This window comes from Panthera tigris, chromosome B1, assembly GCF_018350195.1.
Source record: "Panthera tigris isolate Pti1 chromosome B1, P.tigris_Pti1_mat1.1, whole genome shotgun sequence".
NCBI classification, from domain to species: domain Eukaryota; kingdom Metazoa; phylum Chordata; class Mammalia; order Carnivora; family Felidae; genus Panthera; species Panthera tigris.
The window spans coordinates 38,372,896-38,386,566 of NC_056663.1; the positions used below are offsets into that span (position 1 = coordinate 38,372,896).

Below are 13,671 nucleotides of genomic sequence, written 5' to 3' on the forward strand. Positions count from 1 at the left end.
TGAGCAACATTTCACATATAAAGGCTTATATTAACCCTGGCTAGAATTTACTCAACTACCAAGTTTGTCCAGTTAAATGTTTCACAATGATTTACATTTTTTAACCTCAGAAAAGTGTAATAGCTGATTTGACAATACATAAAACAACTGAGCAGAGTGCAAACAAGAAAAAATAAACAAAGAAAAAGTGACACATAATTCATTCTGAAATCATGATCCCCCTCCCCTTCACAAAAAAAGGTGCATTAGTCATCAAGTAGCAAAAATCATCAAAGCAAAGTAATCAAGAGCAAAGAGACAATCAGTACAGAAACTAACAAAACTATACAATAGAAAAGGTTACTAATGCACCATTTAGTCACAAACTTTTTAAAAATATATTCACGGGTTTACCAGAAAGATCTTGAAAAACTCTATTTTGCTCCATGACCAGTACCTCCTGGTCACAGATCGATTCTAAGTAACTTTTTGCTTAATGCTTGGTGTTTCAGGTCGGTGATCTTTCCTCTCTGACACATTACGCTTGACCTTGGCTGTGACTGGAGATGAATCTGGGTTCAGTGAAGGACTTGAATGTGACTTCTTCAGTCCTGCAGCCTCAATTTCATTGTTACTCAGGAGCTCCTTGCCTCCTTCTTTTAGAATGCTGACATAAATTTCATAACGGGTTTTCTGGAAGGAAAGTCAGAGAAGAATAGTAGTCAGTACACTATTCATAAATGCATAGCAGAATCATGCTTCCTGAACACACAGGCAGAAGAATGGTGTAAACTGGAGGAGCTATAACCTCTGGTTTTGGGGAAGTGGATGGCTCCTATGGCTCAGTGGTATAGTCACTTGAACTTCCCTCATGTGACCTAGGCCTTCACTTCAGTCTAGCTCGGATATGGTTGTTTACTCTCTTCCCTACTCCCTCTACAAAGATTCAACTTGAGGAATCTGTCAATAGTGAATCCAGTCTCTGGTTTCCTACATGACAACAATACTGTAGAAGCTGCTCTGGGTTTCCTGCCATTGCTTTTATGTTAGGATCACGAATTTCTCAGAGCACTATGGTTTCTCACAAAACTTCAAATTACTTTCTGATGTTTTTCTCAATTGTACAAATTTTTTTTCATCAACTATTTCTTGAGTATCTATTATGATTTAAACAGCTCCTAGATTCTCCTAACTCTGTGTATCTTTGTCTAGAAATAACTGAAGTGAACATTGCAGAGATTTTTTTTTCTCTAACCCTAATTGGTGCTTTTTTGGTTTGATCTGGGTCTATAAACTATAGAACTGTATACTATACTATGTACTACATATATATATATGCATATATGTATGCAAATTACAGACAGGTCTCAGATTCTTGATTTGATGGATTCTAGTCAAAATAAGACTTTCACCATACTGCTTTGACACACGAATGATTTATAAGAAAGCCCAAAGTGTTCTAGTTCTTTTGTTTTTACATTAAAAAAAAATGTTTATTTACTTTTGAGAGAGAGACAGAGCACAAGTCGGGGAGGGGCAGAGAGAGAGGGAGACATAGAATCTGAAGCAGGCTCCAGGCTCCCAGCTGTCAGCACAGGGCCCAACGTAGGGCTCAAACTCATGAGCTCTGAGATCAGGACCTGAGCTGAAGTTGGACGCTTAATTGACTGAGCCACCCAGGCACCCCTGAAGTGTTCTATTTCTTTTTAATGTTTATTTATTTTTGAGACAGAGAGAGACAGAGCATGAATGGGGGAGGGGCAGAGAGAGAGGGAGACACAGAATCGGAAGCAGGCTCCAGGCTCTGAGCCATCAGCCCAGAGCCCGACGCGGGGCTCGAACTCACGAACCGTGAGATGGTGACCTGAGCTGAAGTCGGACGCTCAACCGACTGAACCACCCAGGCGCCCCTAAAGTGTTCTATTTCTAAACAAGATGACTTTTCAGTTATAAATTGTCCCAACAAATGCAGGCAAATTCTGTTATGACTGTCAGTCTTTTAAGGATTTTCCTGATCAGACTGAGATTATGTACATCTTAGTTTTAAGTTAATAATTATGAAGTTGAAGCTACTTGAGGTCACTCTTTTAAACTGTTTTTGTTCAAGAGTGGGAAAGAGCTTCTAGTAATTAAGCTTGCTCTGGGTTTGGTCAGTATCTATGTGGGGATGCCAAGCTTTGCTTGATGGTGATAATGTAGTTTATATGGAGTGCTCACATGCTAATTTCAGGTCATTAATACAATAACCATATAAAATTGGTACATTATTATCCCTGTTTTACAATAAAGGAGATAGAGGCAGAGAGAAGTCTAAAGTCAGAGTTTTCAAAGAAGTAAAGCTGGGATTTGACGTCAAGAAATCTGACTCCAATCCACCAATAATGAAGCAACAGAAAGAGAAATAAAGAAACTGATCCCATTCACAACTGCACCAAGAACCATAATATACCTAGGAATAAACCTAACCAAAGATATAAAAGACCTGCATGTGAAAACTATAGAAAGCTTATGAAGGAAAATGAAGATACGAAGAAATGGAAAAACATTCCATGCTCATGGGCTGGAAGAATAAATATTGTTAAAATGTCAATACTACCCAAAGCAATCTACACATTTAATGCAATCCCAATCAAAATTGCACCAGCATTCTTCTCAAAGTTAGCACAAACTATCCTAAAATTTGTATGAAACCACAAAAGACCCCGAATAACCACAGTAATATTGAAGAAGAAAACCAAAGTGGGAGGCATCACAATCTCAGACTTTAGCATCTACTATAAAGCTGTAATCATCAAGAGAGTATGGTATTGGCACAAAAACAGACACATAGACCAATGGAATAGAATGGAGAACCCAGGATTGGCCAACAATCTTTGACAAAGCAGGAAAGAATATCCAATGGAAAAAAGACAGTCTCTTTAGCAAATGGTGCTGGGAGAACTGGACAGCAACATGCAGAAGAATGAAACTAGACCATTTTCTTACACCATACACAAAAATAAATTCAAAATGGATGAAGGACTTGAATGTGAGACAGGAAACCCTCAAAACCCTAGAGGAGAAAGCAGGAAAAAACCTCCTTGACCTCAGACACAGCAATTTCTTACTTGACACATTTCCAAAGACAAGGGTATTAAAAGCAAAAATGCACTATTGGGACCTCATCAAGATAAAGAGCTTCTGCACTACAAAGGAAACAATCAACAAAACTAAAAGGCAACCGATGGAATGGGAAAAGATATTTGCAAATGACATCTCAGATAAAGGGCTAGTATCCAAAATCTATAAAGAACTCACCAAACTCCACACCTGAAAAACAAATAATCCAGTGAAGAAAAGGGCAGAAGACATGAATAGACACTTCTCCAAAGAAGACATCCAGATGGCCAACAGACACATGAAAAGATGCTCAATGTCACTCTTCATCAGGGAAATACAAATCAAAACCACACTGAGATAACACCTCACGCTGGTCAGAGTGGCTAAAATGACCAAATCAGTAGACTATAGATGCTGGTGAGGATGTAGAGAAGCGGGAACCCTCTTGCACTGTTGGTGGGAATGCAAACTGGTGCAGCCACTCTGGAAAACAGTGTGGAGATTCCTCAAAAAATTAAAAATAGAACTACCTATTACCCAGAAATAGCACTGCTAGGAATTTACCCAAGGGATACAGGAGTGCTGATGCATAGGGGCACATGTACCCTAATATTTATAGCAGCACTTTCAACAATAGCCAAGTTATGGAAAGAGCCTAAATGCCCATCAACTGACAAATGGATAAAGAAGATGTGGTTTATATGTACAATGGAATACTACTTGGCAATAAGAAAGAATGAAATCTGGCCATTTGCAGCAACGTGGATGAAACTGGAGGGTATTATGCTAAGTGAAATAAGCCAGCAGAGAAAGACAGATACCATATGTTTCACTCATATGTGGATCCTGAGAAACTTAACAGAAGACCATGGGGGAGGGGAAGGGGAAAAAAAAGTTACAGAGAGGGAGGAGGAAAACCATAAGAGACTCTAAATACTGAGAACAAACTGAGGGTTGATGGGGGGAGGGGAAAGTGGGTGATGGGCACTGAGGAGGGATGAGTACTGGGTGGCATGAGTACTGGGTGTTGTATGGAAACCAATTTGACAATAAATTATATTTAATTAAAAAAAAAAGAAATCTGAATCCAGAACCCATTGTCTTAAGAATATATTTTCTCTCTGGATATGAATATATATATATATATATATATATATATATATATATATATATATTTTTTTTTTTTTTTTTTTTTTTTTTTAGGATGACTAGTCTGACAGAGGCTGTTGGTGTAACCAATTTAAAGGCATTTTCAACCTCCTCTACTCCTATGTTCCTCCCACTACAAAGGTAACTCCCACTAAAAAACATGAATGTTTTCCCAGCCCCATGTGCAGCTAAGATGGATCATGTGATAGTCTTGCCAATGAGATGTAAGGAGAAGTCTAATGGGGAGCTTCTGGGAAAGTAGTCTGGCTTTCTCATAAAGAGGCCAGGCTTTAGGTGCAAGCTCCCTTTTCTCTTATCTCTTCCTTGACATGCATGTGATTGCTATAATGGTACCTTGTGCACCGGGGCAACAGGCATGAAGACAAAAGGACCACATGCTAACTTGAGGAAAAATGGAAAGAAACAGCCTGGGTTCTTGATGATACAATGAGCTGGATCCAACTCCATGATTCCCTACCACCTCTGAATATCTTGTTAAGTATGAATAATAAATATCCTTAGGGTTTAAGCCATTAAGGCATTGTCAAATGCAGCTAAAAGCATTACTGATACACATTCTAATCTTAATAAAGTAACAAAGTAAATGAATAAAATACAAAGCTTATCTCTGAAAGCTACAAAAAGGCTTAGTAAGGGCATTTGTAATAAAAATGTCATCAGTATTACACATCAGTCTGTGCATCAGTGAAATCGGGGGATTAACCAGACATCTAAAGGGCATACTAGATCAAAGGTAATACAATCAAAATATTAAAACTCTGTTGACTAGTAATAAATTTACACTTAAAAAAACCCAGTTTCCTTTTGATCAAGAATATTCCAGTCATGTTTACATGGTTCCAGTGGATGAACCTGTTCATGATAATTCCAGTAAAGTACCCTTGGACTGATTTATTTGGGGGAAGAGATCAGTCTGTGAACGAAGCTTAGCAAAGGAATTCCCGTCACCTGAGTTTTCCGGTTATATTCTATCACAGCTTCACAAATGGATCGAACCCATGAATCCAGTGGCCGAAAAAGAGATGCATGTCAAATACTGAGAACACTGGTGGGGAGAGGGCTGAGTCCTGCATAAGTGAATCGTGACTGGTGGGGACAGCGGGGCAACAGGCGTGAGCATTCCCCCCACAGCATGGGAAAACCGAAGGTCCGGCGCCCGGCGCCCAGCTCCCATTCCCCGCTTCCTGCCATGCAGGGACGCTGGCTGCCACCAATGTTCAGTTTAGCGTGCTGTGTGAATGAGAAGAGCCTAGGCCTCTAGATACAGGAGGCTAGGATTTCATCAGCTCTTTGATTAGAACACCAAAAGGCGGGCACTTCTCCTATGGCTGTCACGCCATTCCTGCTGACCAGTTCAAGCATGTGCGAAACAGAGGACTCGTGTGTTCGCGGTAAATGAGGTATGATCAAGGCGCCTTCTTCAGGAATTAGGCAGTTCGTGAGATATGAACTGTTTTAGTCTGTCCAGGTATTGTGCGTAAAGTTCTATGTCATTGTGTCCAGCCCCTTCCACCTAGAGGGGCTCCACGGCTCGGGGACAGCGCTCGTAAATGGCCAGGCTGTGGGAGAAGAGTTTTAATACTTTGATTGTCTGGTTGGTCTAACACAGAGCCTAGCTGACTTTCCTTCTGTGAAGACCTCCTTGTAGGGCTTTTTTAAAGTACTTGTACATATTTGCAATTGCATTGTGCATAGATTCTTAATGGGTAGTTTTCTTTTGTCAGGCTACAAGACAAACTGCAGACCCCTCGTTTGTAATGTAAATGATTGAATACATTTTGTTAATGTTTTTATTCCTATGCTTTGCTATTAAAATTTTGTTATAACATTTCCAAAAAAAAAAAAAAAAGAGTCACAAGTTTATGCTTTTAAGAATTTATGTAATTAAAACTTCACTAAACTAATCTTTTCAGTTTAGGAGTTACTTGGGTTTTGACACTGGAGCTGCACCGAGTAAGCCTCAGAAACAAGACACTTAAAAATTGCTACACTGATCATCTTGGTTGGGGGTTTGGGTTTGGGGGTTCCTTGGTTTTATTTTCATTTTTCTTTTCAAATTTAAAAGCCTTAAATGCACTGTAAGCCTCAGATTGTTGTACAGCAGGATTGTGAATGATTGCCAGTCTTTGTACCATGGTGTGGAGACAGCATGGTGGTTGGCCATGGAATAAAGGAAGCATGGATCAGAAAAAAATAAAGAAATAAAAAAATAAAGGGCATACTAGTTCTAATGTCATATTCATTCTAAAAATTTATTATTTTAATCTTTTCCTAACTTCTTGGTGGCAAGATTGAAGTACAGGAAAGTACTCCCAATATGAACAACCTTTAGTAAAACGATCTAAAGGCAGTTTGAAAATAGATTCAGAAAACCCGTAGAAGGCATATTATTTCATGAAGCTGGGGTATTTACCTTAAAATTTTTTTTTTAACATTTAATTATTTTTGAGAGACAGACTGAGATAGAGCACAAGAGGGGGAGGGTTGGGGAAGGGGGGGCGCACAGAGGCCGAAGCAGCTGTCAGCACAGGGCCTGATATGGGGCTTGAACCCATGGACTGCGAGATCATGACCTGAGTCAAAGTCGGATGCTTAAACAACTGAGCCACCCAGATGCCCCAGTTTCCTGAAGCTGGGGCATTTATGCAATAAAAGGAGTATGAAAGACAAATTTTTGAGATGACCTGAAAGGGGACAAAAGGAGAGAAGATGATAGGACCAATTTTCTACTAGTCTTTGAAGGAACTGATACTACTAGGAAAATTCACCTGAAAAATAAATGAAGGAAAAACCATTTCAAACACTCATGCTACAGCTCAACCTGCAAAACTATTGTCCCAAATAAATTACATCAATGTGTCAGTCAACAAATAAAAAGAATAGCACTGATGAAAAACAAAGACAAAGCAAAAGCTAAGGATGAAAGAGGATTGGAAAATAAGTGTTCAGTTGTTGTTAAGAGAAATAAGGAAAAGAAGGTGATGTGTATTTATAAACTTCCAAATGGCTGTGCTTGGTTTTGGGTTAAAAGGATTTACAGGGACAGAAGCTACTAAACCCAGTGATGCAGCTTTGTTTTGTAGCATTCTCTAACACCAAACCAAATTGTCTTCAAAATGTTTTAGAAAACATCTATCTTAGAACTATTTGTGAGTATTGGTTTCAGCCATATTCTTCTGAGATTACAGATTCATTCAAATATGTAAATCTCTATCTATCTAGATTGGGGCTAACAAAAAAGATTGTCTCTGAGTAGAGAAACACAGCTCTACATGAAGCCCTAAAGAGCAATGGGAATGAATGTAACTTTAACAGTCTCGGGGAGGAGTTAAGATGGCAGAGAAGCAGGGGGACCCTGGGAGTTCCTTGTTCCTTAAACACAGTTGTATTGAGGTCAGATAACTTGGAACACCCAGGAAAAGGATCTGCAGACTGGAAGAAGGATCTCCACAGTTGAGGGCGACAGCATGGCAGGTGAGAGGTATATGGAAGTGAACTGGGGGAGAGAAAACGGTGGTGTTGCAGAGGGGAAGGAACCCTTTCCCTGGAGAGACAAAGGAAGAGAAAAAAAGAGGATTGAAAGAGTGTGGTGTCAGGTTTGCACAAGAGGAAAACCTTTTTGGACCACAGACTGGGGTGCAAGAAGCACTGAGTGTTTCAGGTTTATTTGCAAACAACATCTGGAGCTCAAACTCAAGAGGTTTTGGAAGTGCACGACTTCCTCTGGAGCAGAGCTGTGGCGCATGCTCCTGAGGAGAAGGCAGCTGGTCCTGGAGTGCTTAGTGTGGTGTAGGAATCTACGGACACCCTGGGAGACAACATTCCCCTTCCTGGAGTACTTTTGGAAGATGGTATATTGCCTCTCCAAAGACAAAAGACCCTGTGGGCATAAGCACAAGGCCTTTCATTGGCAGGGGACAGAGGCACACCCAGAGGGCATATAATGTTTTTGCTGCTTTTAGCAGTGCTGTAGATTCTGTGCACTGCGCAGGTGTGGGACCGTTTTTCTGGGACAAGGACATCAAACACAGTGTGGAGAGGCTCTACTTCAGAGAAGGGGAGCAGATCTGCCTGGTGCCAGACTTCAGGTTTTATATCCCAGCCACGAGTCAAAGAAAAAACACAGGAGAGTTGTGGCAGAGGGCAAGCTGACTGCCCTTGCAGTCTGTGAGGGCTGCCTAAATAGTGGGAGGTGTGAGAACGCCTGCCTCAGGATGAGAGAGTCCAAGGGACCATTTTCTGCTCAACACGAATATGGTGGGACTTCAGAGAGCAGCATAGTGGCCCCCAGTGTAGTCTGGGCCCCCTTACACTAAACCCAACCCCCCTGTGCCTGGTAATGGCTTATAACTGGGACAGGACTGACTCTGAGCCAATGCAATGAGCCCCTGCTCCAGAAGACCACCATAGGTAGCACCCTGTATACTAAAAATCGAGTCCTTCAAAAGGACATCTGCAGTTCTGGTGGAATTAGGACCAGATTTCTTCTTCTTTTTTTTTCTTTCTTCTTTTATTCTTTTGGAATCAGGCTCAAAGTTTCTTGTTTGTTTGTTTGTTTTTTTCATTTACTTTCATTTCTCTCTCTCTTTTTTTGATGAGGGTTCTTTTTTTCTTTTTTCTTCTTTTTTCTCACCTTTCTCTTTCTTTGGATCAGCCTTATAGTTTTCTTATTCTCTGTTTTTTTTTTTTTTTTTTTTGCGTGTGTGTGTGTGTGTGTGTGTGTGTGTGTGTGTGTGTGTGTGTTGGTGTTGTTCTCTTTCCTTTTCTCTTATTTTAGGGTCAGGCTTTTTTTCCACTATTTTTTCCAGTGTCATGTTAACAAACAAATCAAATCATACCTAGGTAAAGGTCCGAACACTCCACACTGCAAGCAAGGAGGATCTCTGCAGAGGACAGACCACTGGGAAAGAGCAGCCAAAACACAACAGCAGAGTGCACACAGCATACACCAGAAACATTCTGAAGTGCCAGGCCCTGGACAGTATATGGACCCTTTAATATAGCATTAATCTCAGGTGCAGGAAACATAACAAGCTTTTAAAACATGGCAAAGATAGGTAATTAACCAAAATGACAACACAGAGTAATTCTCCCCAAAAGAAAGGTAAAGAAGAAATCACAGTCAAGGATGTGCTCAAAACAGATATAAGCAATATATCTGTTTCTAAAAAGAAAAATTCTTGCTGCAGAGATCAAAGACCTAAAATTAGTCAGGATGAAATTCAAAAAATGCTATAACTGAGATGCAGAAAAAGGTCAACACCACCACATATCATAGTGAAACTTGCAAAATACAAAGATAAAGAGAGAATTCTGAAAGCATTTAGGGACAAAAGTCCTTACCTACAAGCATAGACACATAAGGTTAGCAGCATACCTGTCCACTGAAACTTGGCAGGCCAGAAAGGAGTGGGAGGAAATATTCAGTGTGCTGAATGGGAAAAATATGCAGCCAAGAATTCTTCATCCAGAAAGGCTGTCATTCAGAATAGAAGAGATAGAGTTTCACAACCAAAAAGTAAAGGGGTTCTTGACCACTAAACCAGCCCTGCAAGATTTTTTAAGGGGGACTTTTGAGTGGAGAAAACAAAACAAAACAAACAAATAAACAAACACCAAAAGAAAAGAGGAAGACAAAGCAACAAAGGCCACAAAGGACGAGACCACATCACCAGAAACACCAACTCTACAGGTAAAACAAAGGCACTATATACATATCTTTCATTAATCACTATGAATGTAAATAACTAAATGCTCCAATCAAAAGATACAGGGTATCAGAATGGATAAAAACACAGATCTGGGGCATTTGGATGGCTCAGTTGGTTAATTGTCTGACTTCTACACAGGTCATGATCTCATGGTTTATAAGCTCAAGCCCCATGTTGGGCTCTGCGCTGATGGAGTGGAGCCTGCTTGGGATTCTCTCTCTCTCTCTCTCTCTCTCTCTCTCTCTGTCCCTCTCCAACTTGTGTTCTCTCTCAAAATAAATAAATAAATTTCAACCCTCTCCTAAAGTATCAGAGACTCATTTTGGGCCAAAAGAAACATGCAGATTTAAAGTGAGGGGATGGAGAACCATCTATCATGCTGATGGATGTCAACAGAAAGCTGGAGTAGTCATACTTATATCAGACAAACTAGATTTTGAAACAAGGACTGTGACGAGAGAGGAAGTGGGTATTATTCATAATTAAGGGGTCTATCCATCAAGAGAATCTAATGACTGTAAATATTTATGCCCCAATCCAAATATATAAATCAATTAATCACAAATATAAAGAAACTCATTGATAAAAATACTGTAATAGTAGGGGACTTTAATAGCTAACAGTAATGGACAGATCATCTAAGCAGAAAATCAACAAGGAAACAATGGGTTTGAAAGACACACTGTATCAGACAGATCTAACAGATATATTCAGAAGGTTTCATCCTAAAGCAGCAGAACACACATTCTTCTTGAGTACACATGGAACATTCTCCAGAATAGACTGCATGCTGGGTCACAACTCAGTCCTCAACAAAAAGATTGAGATCATACCACATCTATTTTTGCATCGCAACAGTATGAAACTTGAGATCAACCACAAGAAAAAACTTGGAAAGCCCTCAAATATGTGGAGGTTAACGAACATCCTATTGAAGAATGAAAAGGGTTCACCCAGAAATTAAAGGAAAAAAAAAACATGGAAGCCAATGAAAATGAAAACATGACAGAACAAAACCTTTGGGATGCAGCAAAGGCAGTCCTAAGAGTAAAGTACATTGCAATTCAGGCCTATCTCAAGAAGCAAGAAAGGTCCCAAAGACACAACCTAACCTTACCCCTAAAGGGGCTAGAAAAGGAGCAGCAAATAAAGCCTAGATCCAACAGAAGAAGGGAGATAATAAAAATTAGAGCAGAAATAGATAATATAGAAACAGAAAGAAAACCACAGTAGAACAAATCAACGAAACTAAATCCTGGTTCCTTGAAAGAATAACAAAATTGGTAACCCTGTAGCCAAACTTATCAAAGAGAGATGGCCCAAATAGATAAAATCATGAATGAACGAGGAGCGATCACAACCAACACTACAGGCATACAAACAATTATAAGAGAATACTATGAAAAATTATATACCAACAAACTGGGTGATCTAGAAGAGATGGACAAATTCGAAAACATTTACACACTACCAAAACTGAAACAGGAAGAAAGAGAAAATTTGAACAGACCCATAACCAGCAAAGAAATTAAATCAGTTATCAACAATCTCCAAACAAATAAGAGTCTTGGGCCAGATGTCTTCCCAGGGAAATTCTACCAGACATTTAAAGAAGAGTTAATACCTATTCTTCTCAAATTATTCCATAAAATAGCAAAGGAAGGAAAGCTTGCAAACTCCCTCTGCGAAGCCAGCATTACCAAACCACTGATACCAAAACCAAAGACCCTACTCAAAAGGAGAAGTACAGGTCAATATCCCTGATGAAACTGGATGCAAAATTTCTCAACAAGATACTAACAAATTGAATTCAACAGTACATTAAAAGAATTATTCACCATGAACAAGTGGGATTTATTAACGGGCTTCAGGGCTGGTTCAAAACTCTCAAATCAATCAATATGATAGACAACATTAATAGAAGAAAGGATAATAACCCTATGATACTGTCAAAAGATCCAGGAAAAGCATTTGACAAAACACAGCATCCATTCTTGATAAATACCCTCAGCAAAGTAGGGGTAGATGGTACACACCTCAACATCATAAAGGTCATATGAAAGACCTACAGGTAATATCATCTTTAAATGGCGAAAAACTGAAAGCCTTTCTCCTATGGTCAGGAACAAGACAAGGATGCCCACTCGCATTATTACTATTCAACATAGTATTAGAAGTCTTAGCCTCAGCAATCAAACACCAAAAATAAATAAAGGGCATACAAATTGGCAAGGAAGATCAAACACTTTGTATTTGCAGATGACATGATACTCTATGTAGAAAACTTGAAAGACTCCACCAAAAACCTGCTAGAATACATGAATTCAGCAAAGTTACAGGATATAAAATCACAACATGTAGAAATCAGTTACATTTCTTTCTTTTTTTTAAGTTTATATATTTATTTTGAGAGAGAGAAAGAGAGGAAGGGAGGGAGGAGAGAACACAAGCAGGAGAGGGGAGGAGACAGAGGTAGAGAGAACCCCAAGCAGGACCTCTTCATTGTCAGCGTGGAGCCTGACACAGGGCTCGGACCTGTGAACTGTGAGTCAAATTGACCTGAGTCAAAATTAAGAGTTGGACATTTATCTGACTGAGCCATCCAGGTGCCCCAGAAGTCTGTTACATTTCTATACAGCAATAATAAAGCAGCAGAAAAAGAAATCAAGGAATCCATCCCATTTATAATTACACCCAAAACAATAAGATACCTAGGAATAAACCTAACTAAAGAGGTAAAGGATCTGTCCTCTCAAAACTACAGAATACTTATGAAAGATATTGAAGAGGACACAAAGAAATGCAAAAACAGTCTATGCTCATGGATTAGAAGAACAAACATTGTTAGTATGTCTATTCTACCCAAAGCAATGTATACATTTAATGCAATAAATAATACTACCAGCAGTCTTCATAGAGCTAGATAAAACAATCCTAAAATTTGTATGGAACCCTGAAAGACCCAGAGTAGCCAAAGCAATCCTGAAAAAGATAAACTGGAGGCATCAAAATTCTGGATTTCAAGCTATATTACAAAGCTTTAATTATTAAGACAGTATTGTACTGGCACAAAAACAGACACGTAGATCAATGGAAAATAATAGAAAACCATGAAAGTATGGTCAACTCATCTTTGACAAAGCAGAAAAGAATATCCAATGGAATAAAGAAAGTCTATTAGACAAATGGTGCTGGGAAAACTGGATGGTGACATGCAGAAGAATGAGACTGGACCACTTTCTTACACCACACACAAAAGTAAATTAAATTGATGAAAGACCTAAATGTGAGAAAGGAAACAGTCAAAATCTTAGAGAGGAACACAGGCAGAGCAACTTCTTACTAGACATGTTGCCAAAGGCAAGGGAAACAAAAGGAAACATTAACTATTGGAACTTCATCAAGATAAAAAACTTATGTACAGTGAAGGAAACAATGAACAAAACTAAAAGGCAGCCTATGGAATGGGAGAATATATTTGTAAATGACATATCTGATAAAGGGTTAGTATCAAAAATCTATAACGAACTTATCAAACTCAACACCCAAAAAACAACCTAGTTAAGAAACGGGCAGAATAAAAACATGAATAAACACTTTTCCAAAGAAGACATCCAGATGGCTAACAAACACATGAAAAAATGCTCAACATCACTCATCATCAGGAGATACAAATCAAAACCATGACGAGATACAACCTTATACCTGTCAG

The 13,671-nt window shown here is 39.2% G+C and overlaps 1 protein-coding gene across 5 annotated transcripts in view; it reads right to left on the bottom strand.

Annotated features, from left to right (window-relative positions):
* Window positions 1-335: 335 nt before the first annotated feature.
* The window catches only part of PSD3 (pleckstrin and Sec7 domain containing 3), a 734,808-nt gene continuing 721,472 nt past the window's right edge, over window positions 336-13,671 (bottom strand). For all 5 annotated transcript variants that reach the window (XM_042983313.1, XM_042983312.1, XM_042983314.1 and 2 more), the window contains one exon: window positions 336-672. In XM_042983313.1, coding sequence (XP_042839247.1) covers window positions 457-672 — 216 coding nt within the window. In that variant the 3' untranslated portion in view covers window positions 336-456. The remainder of the gene's footprint in view (window positions 673-13,671) is intronic.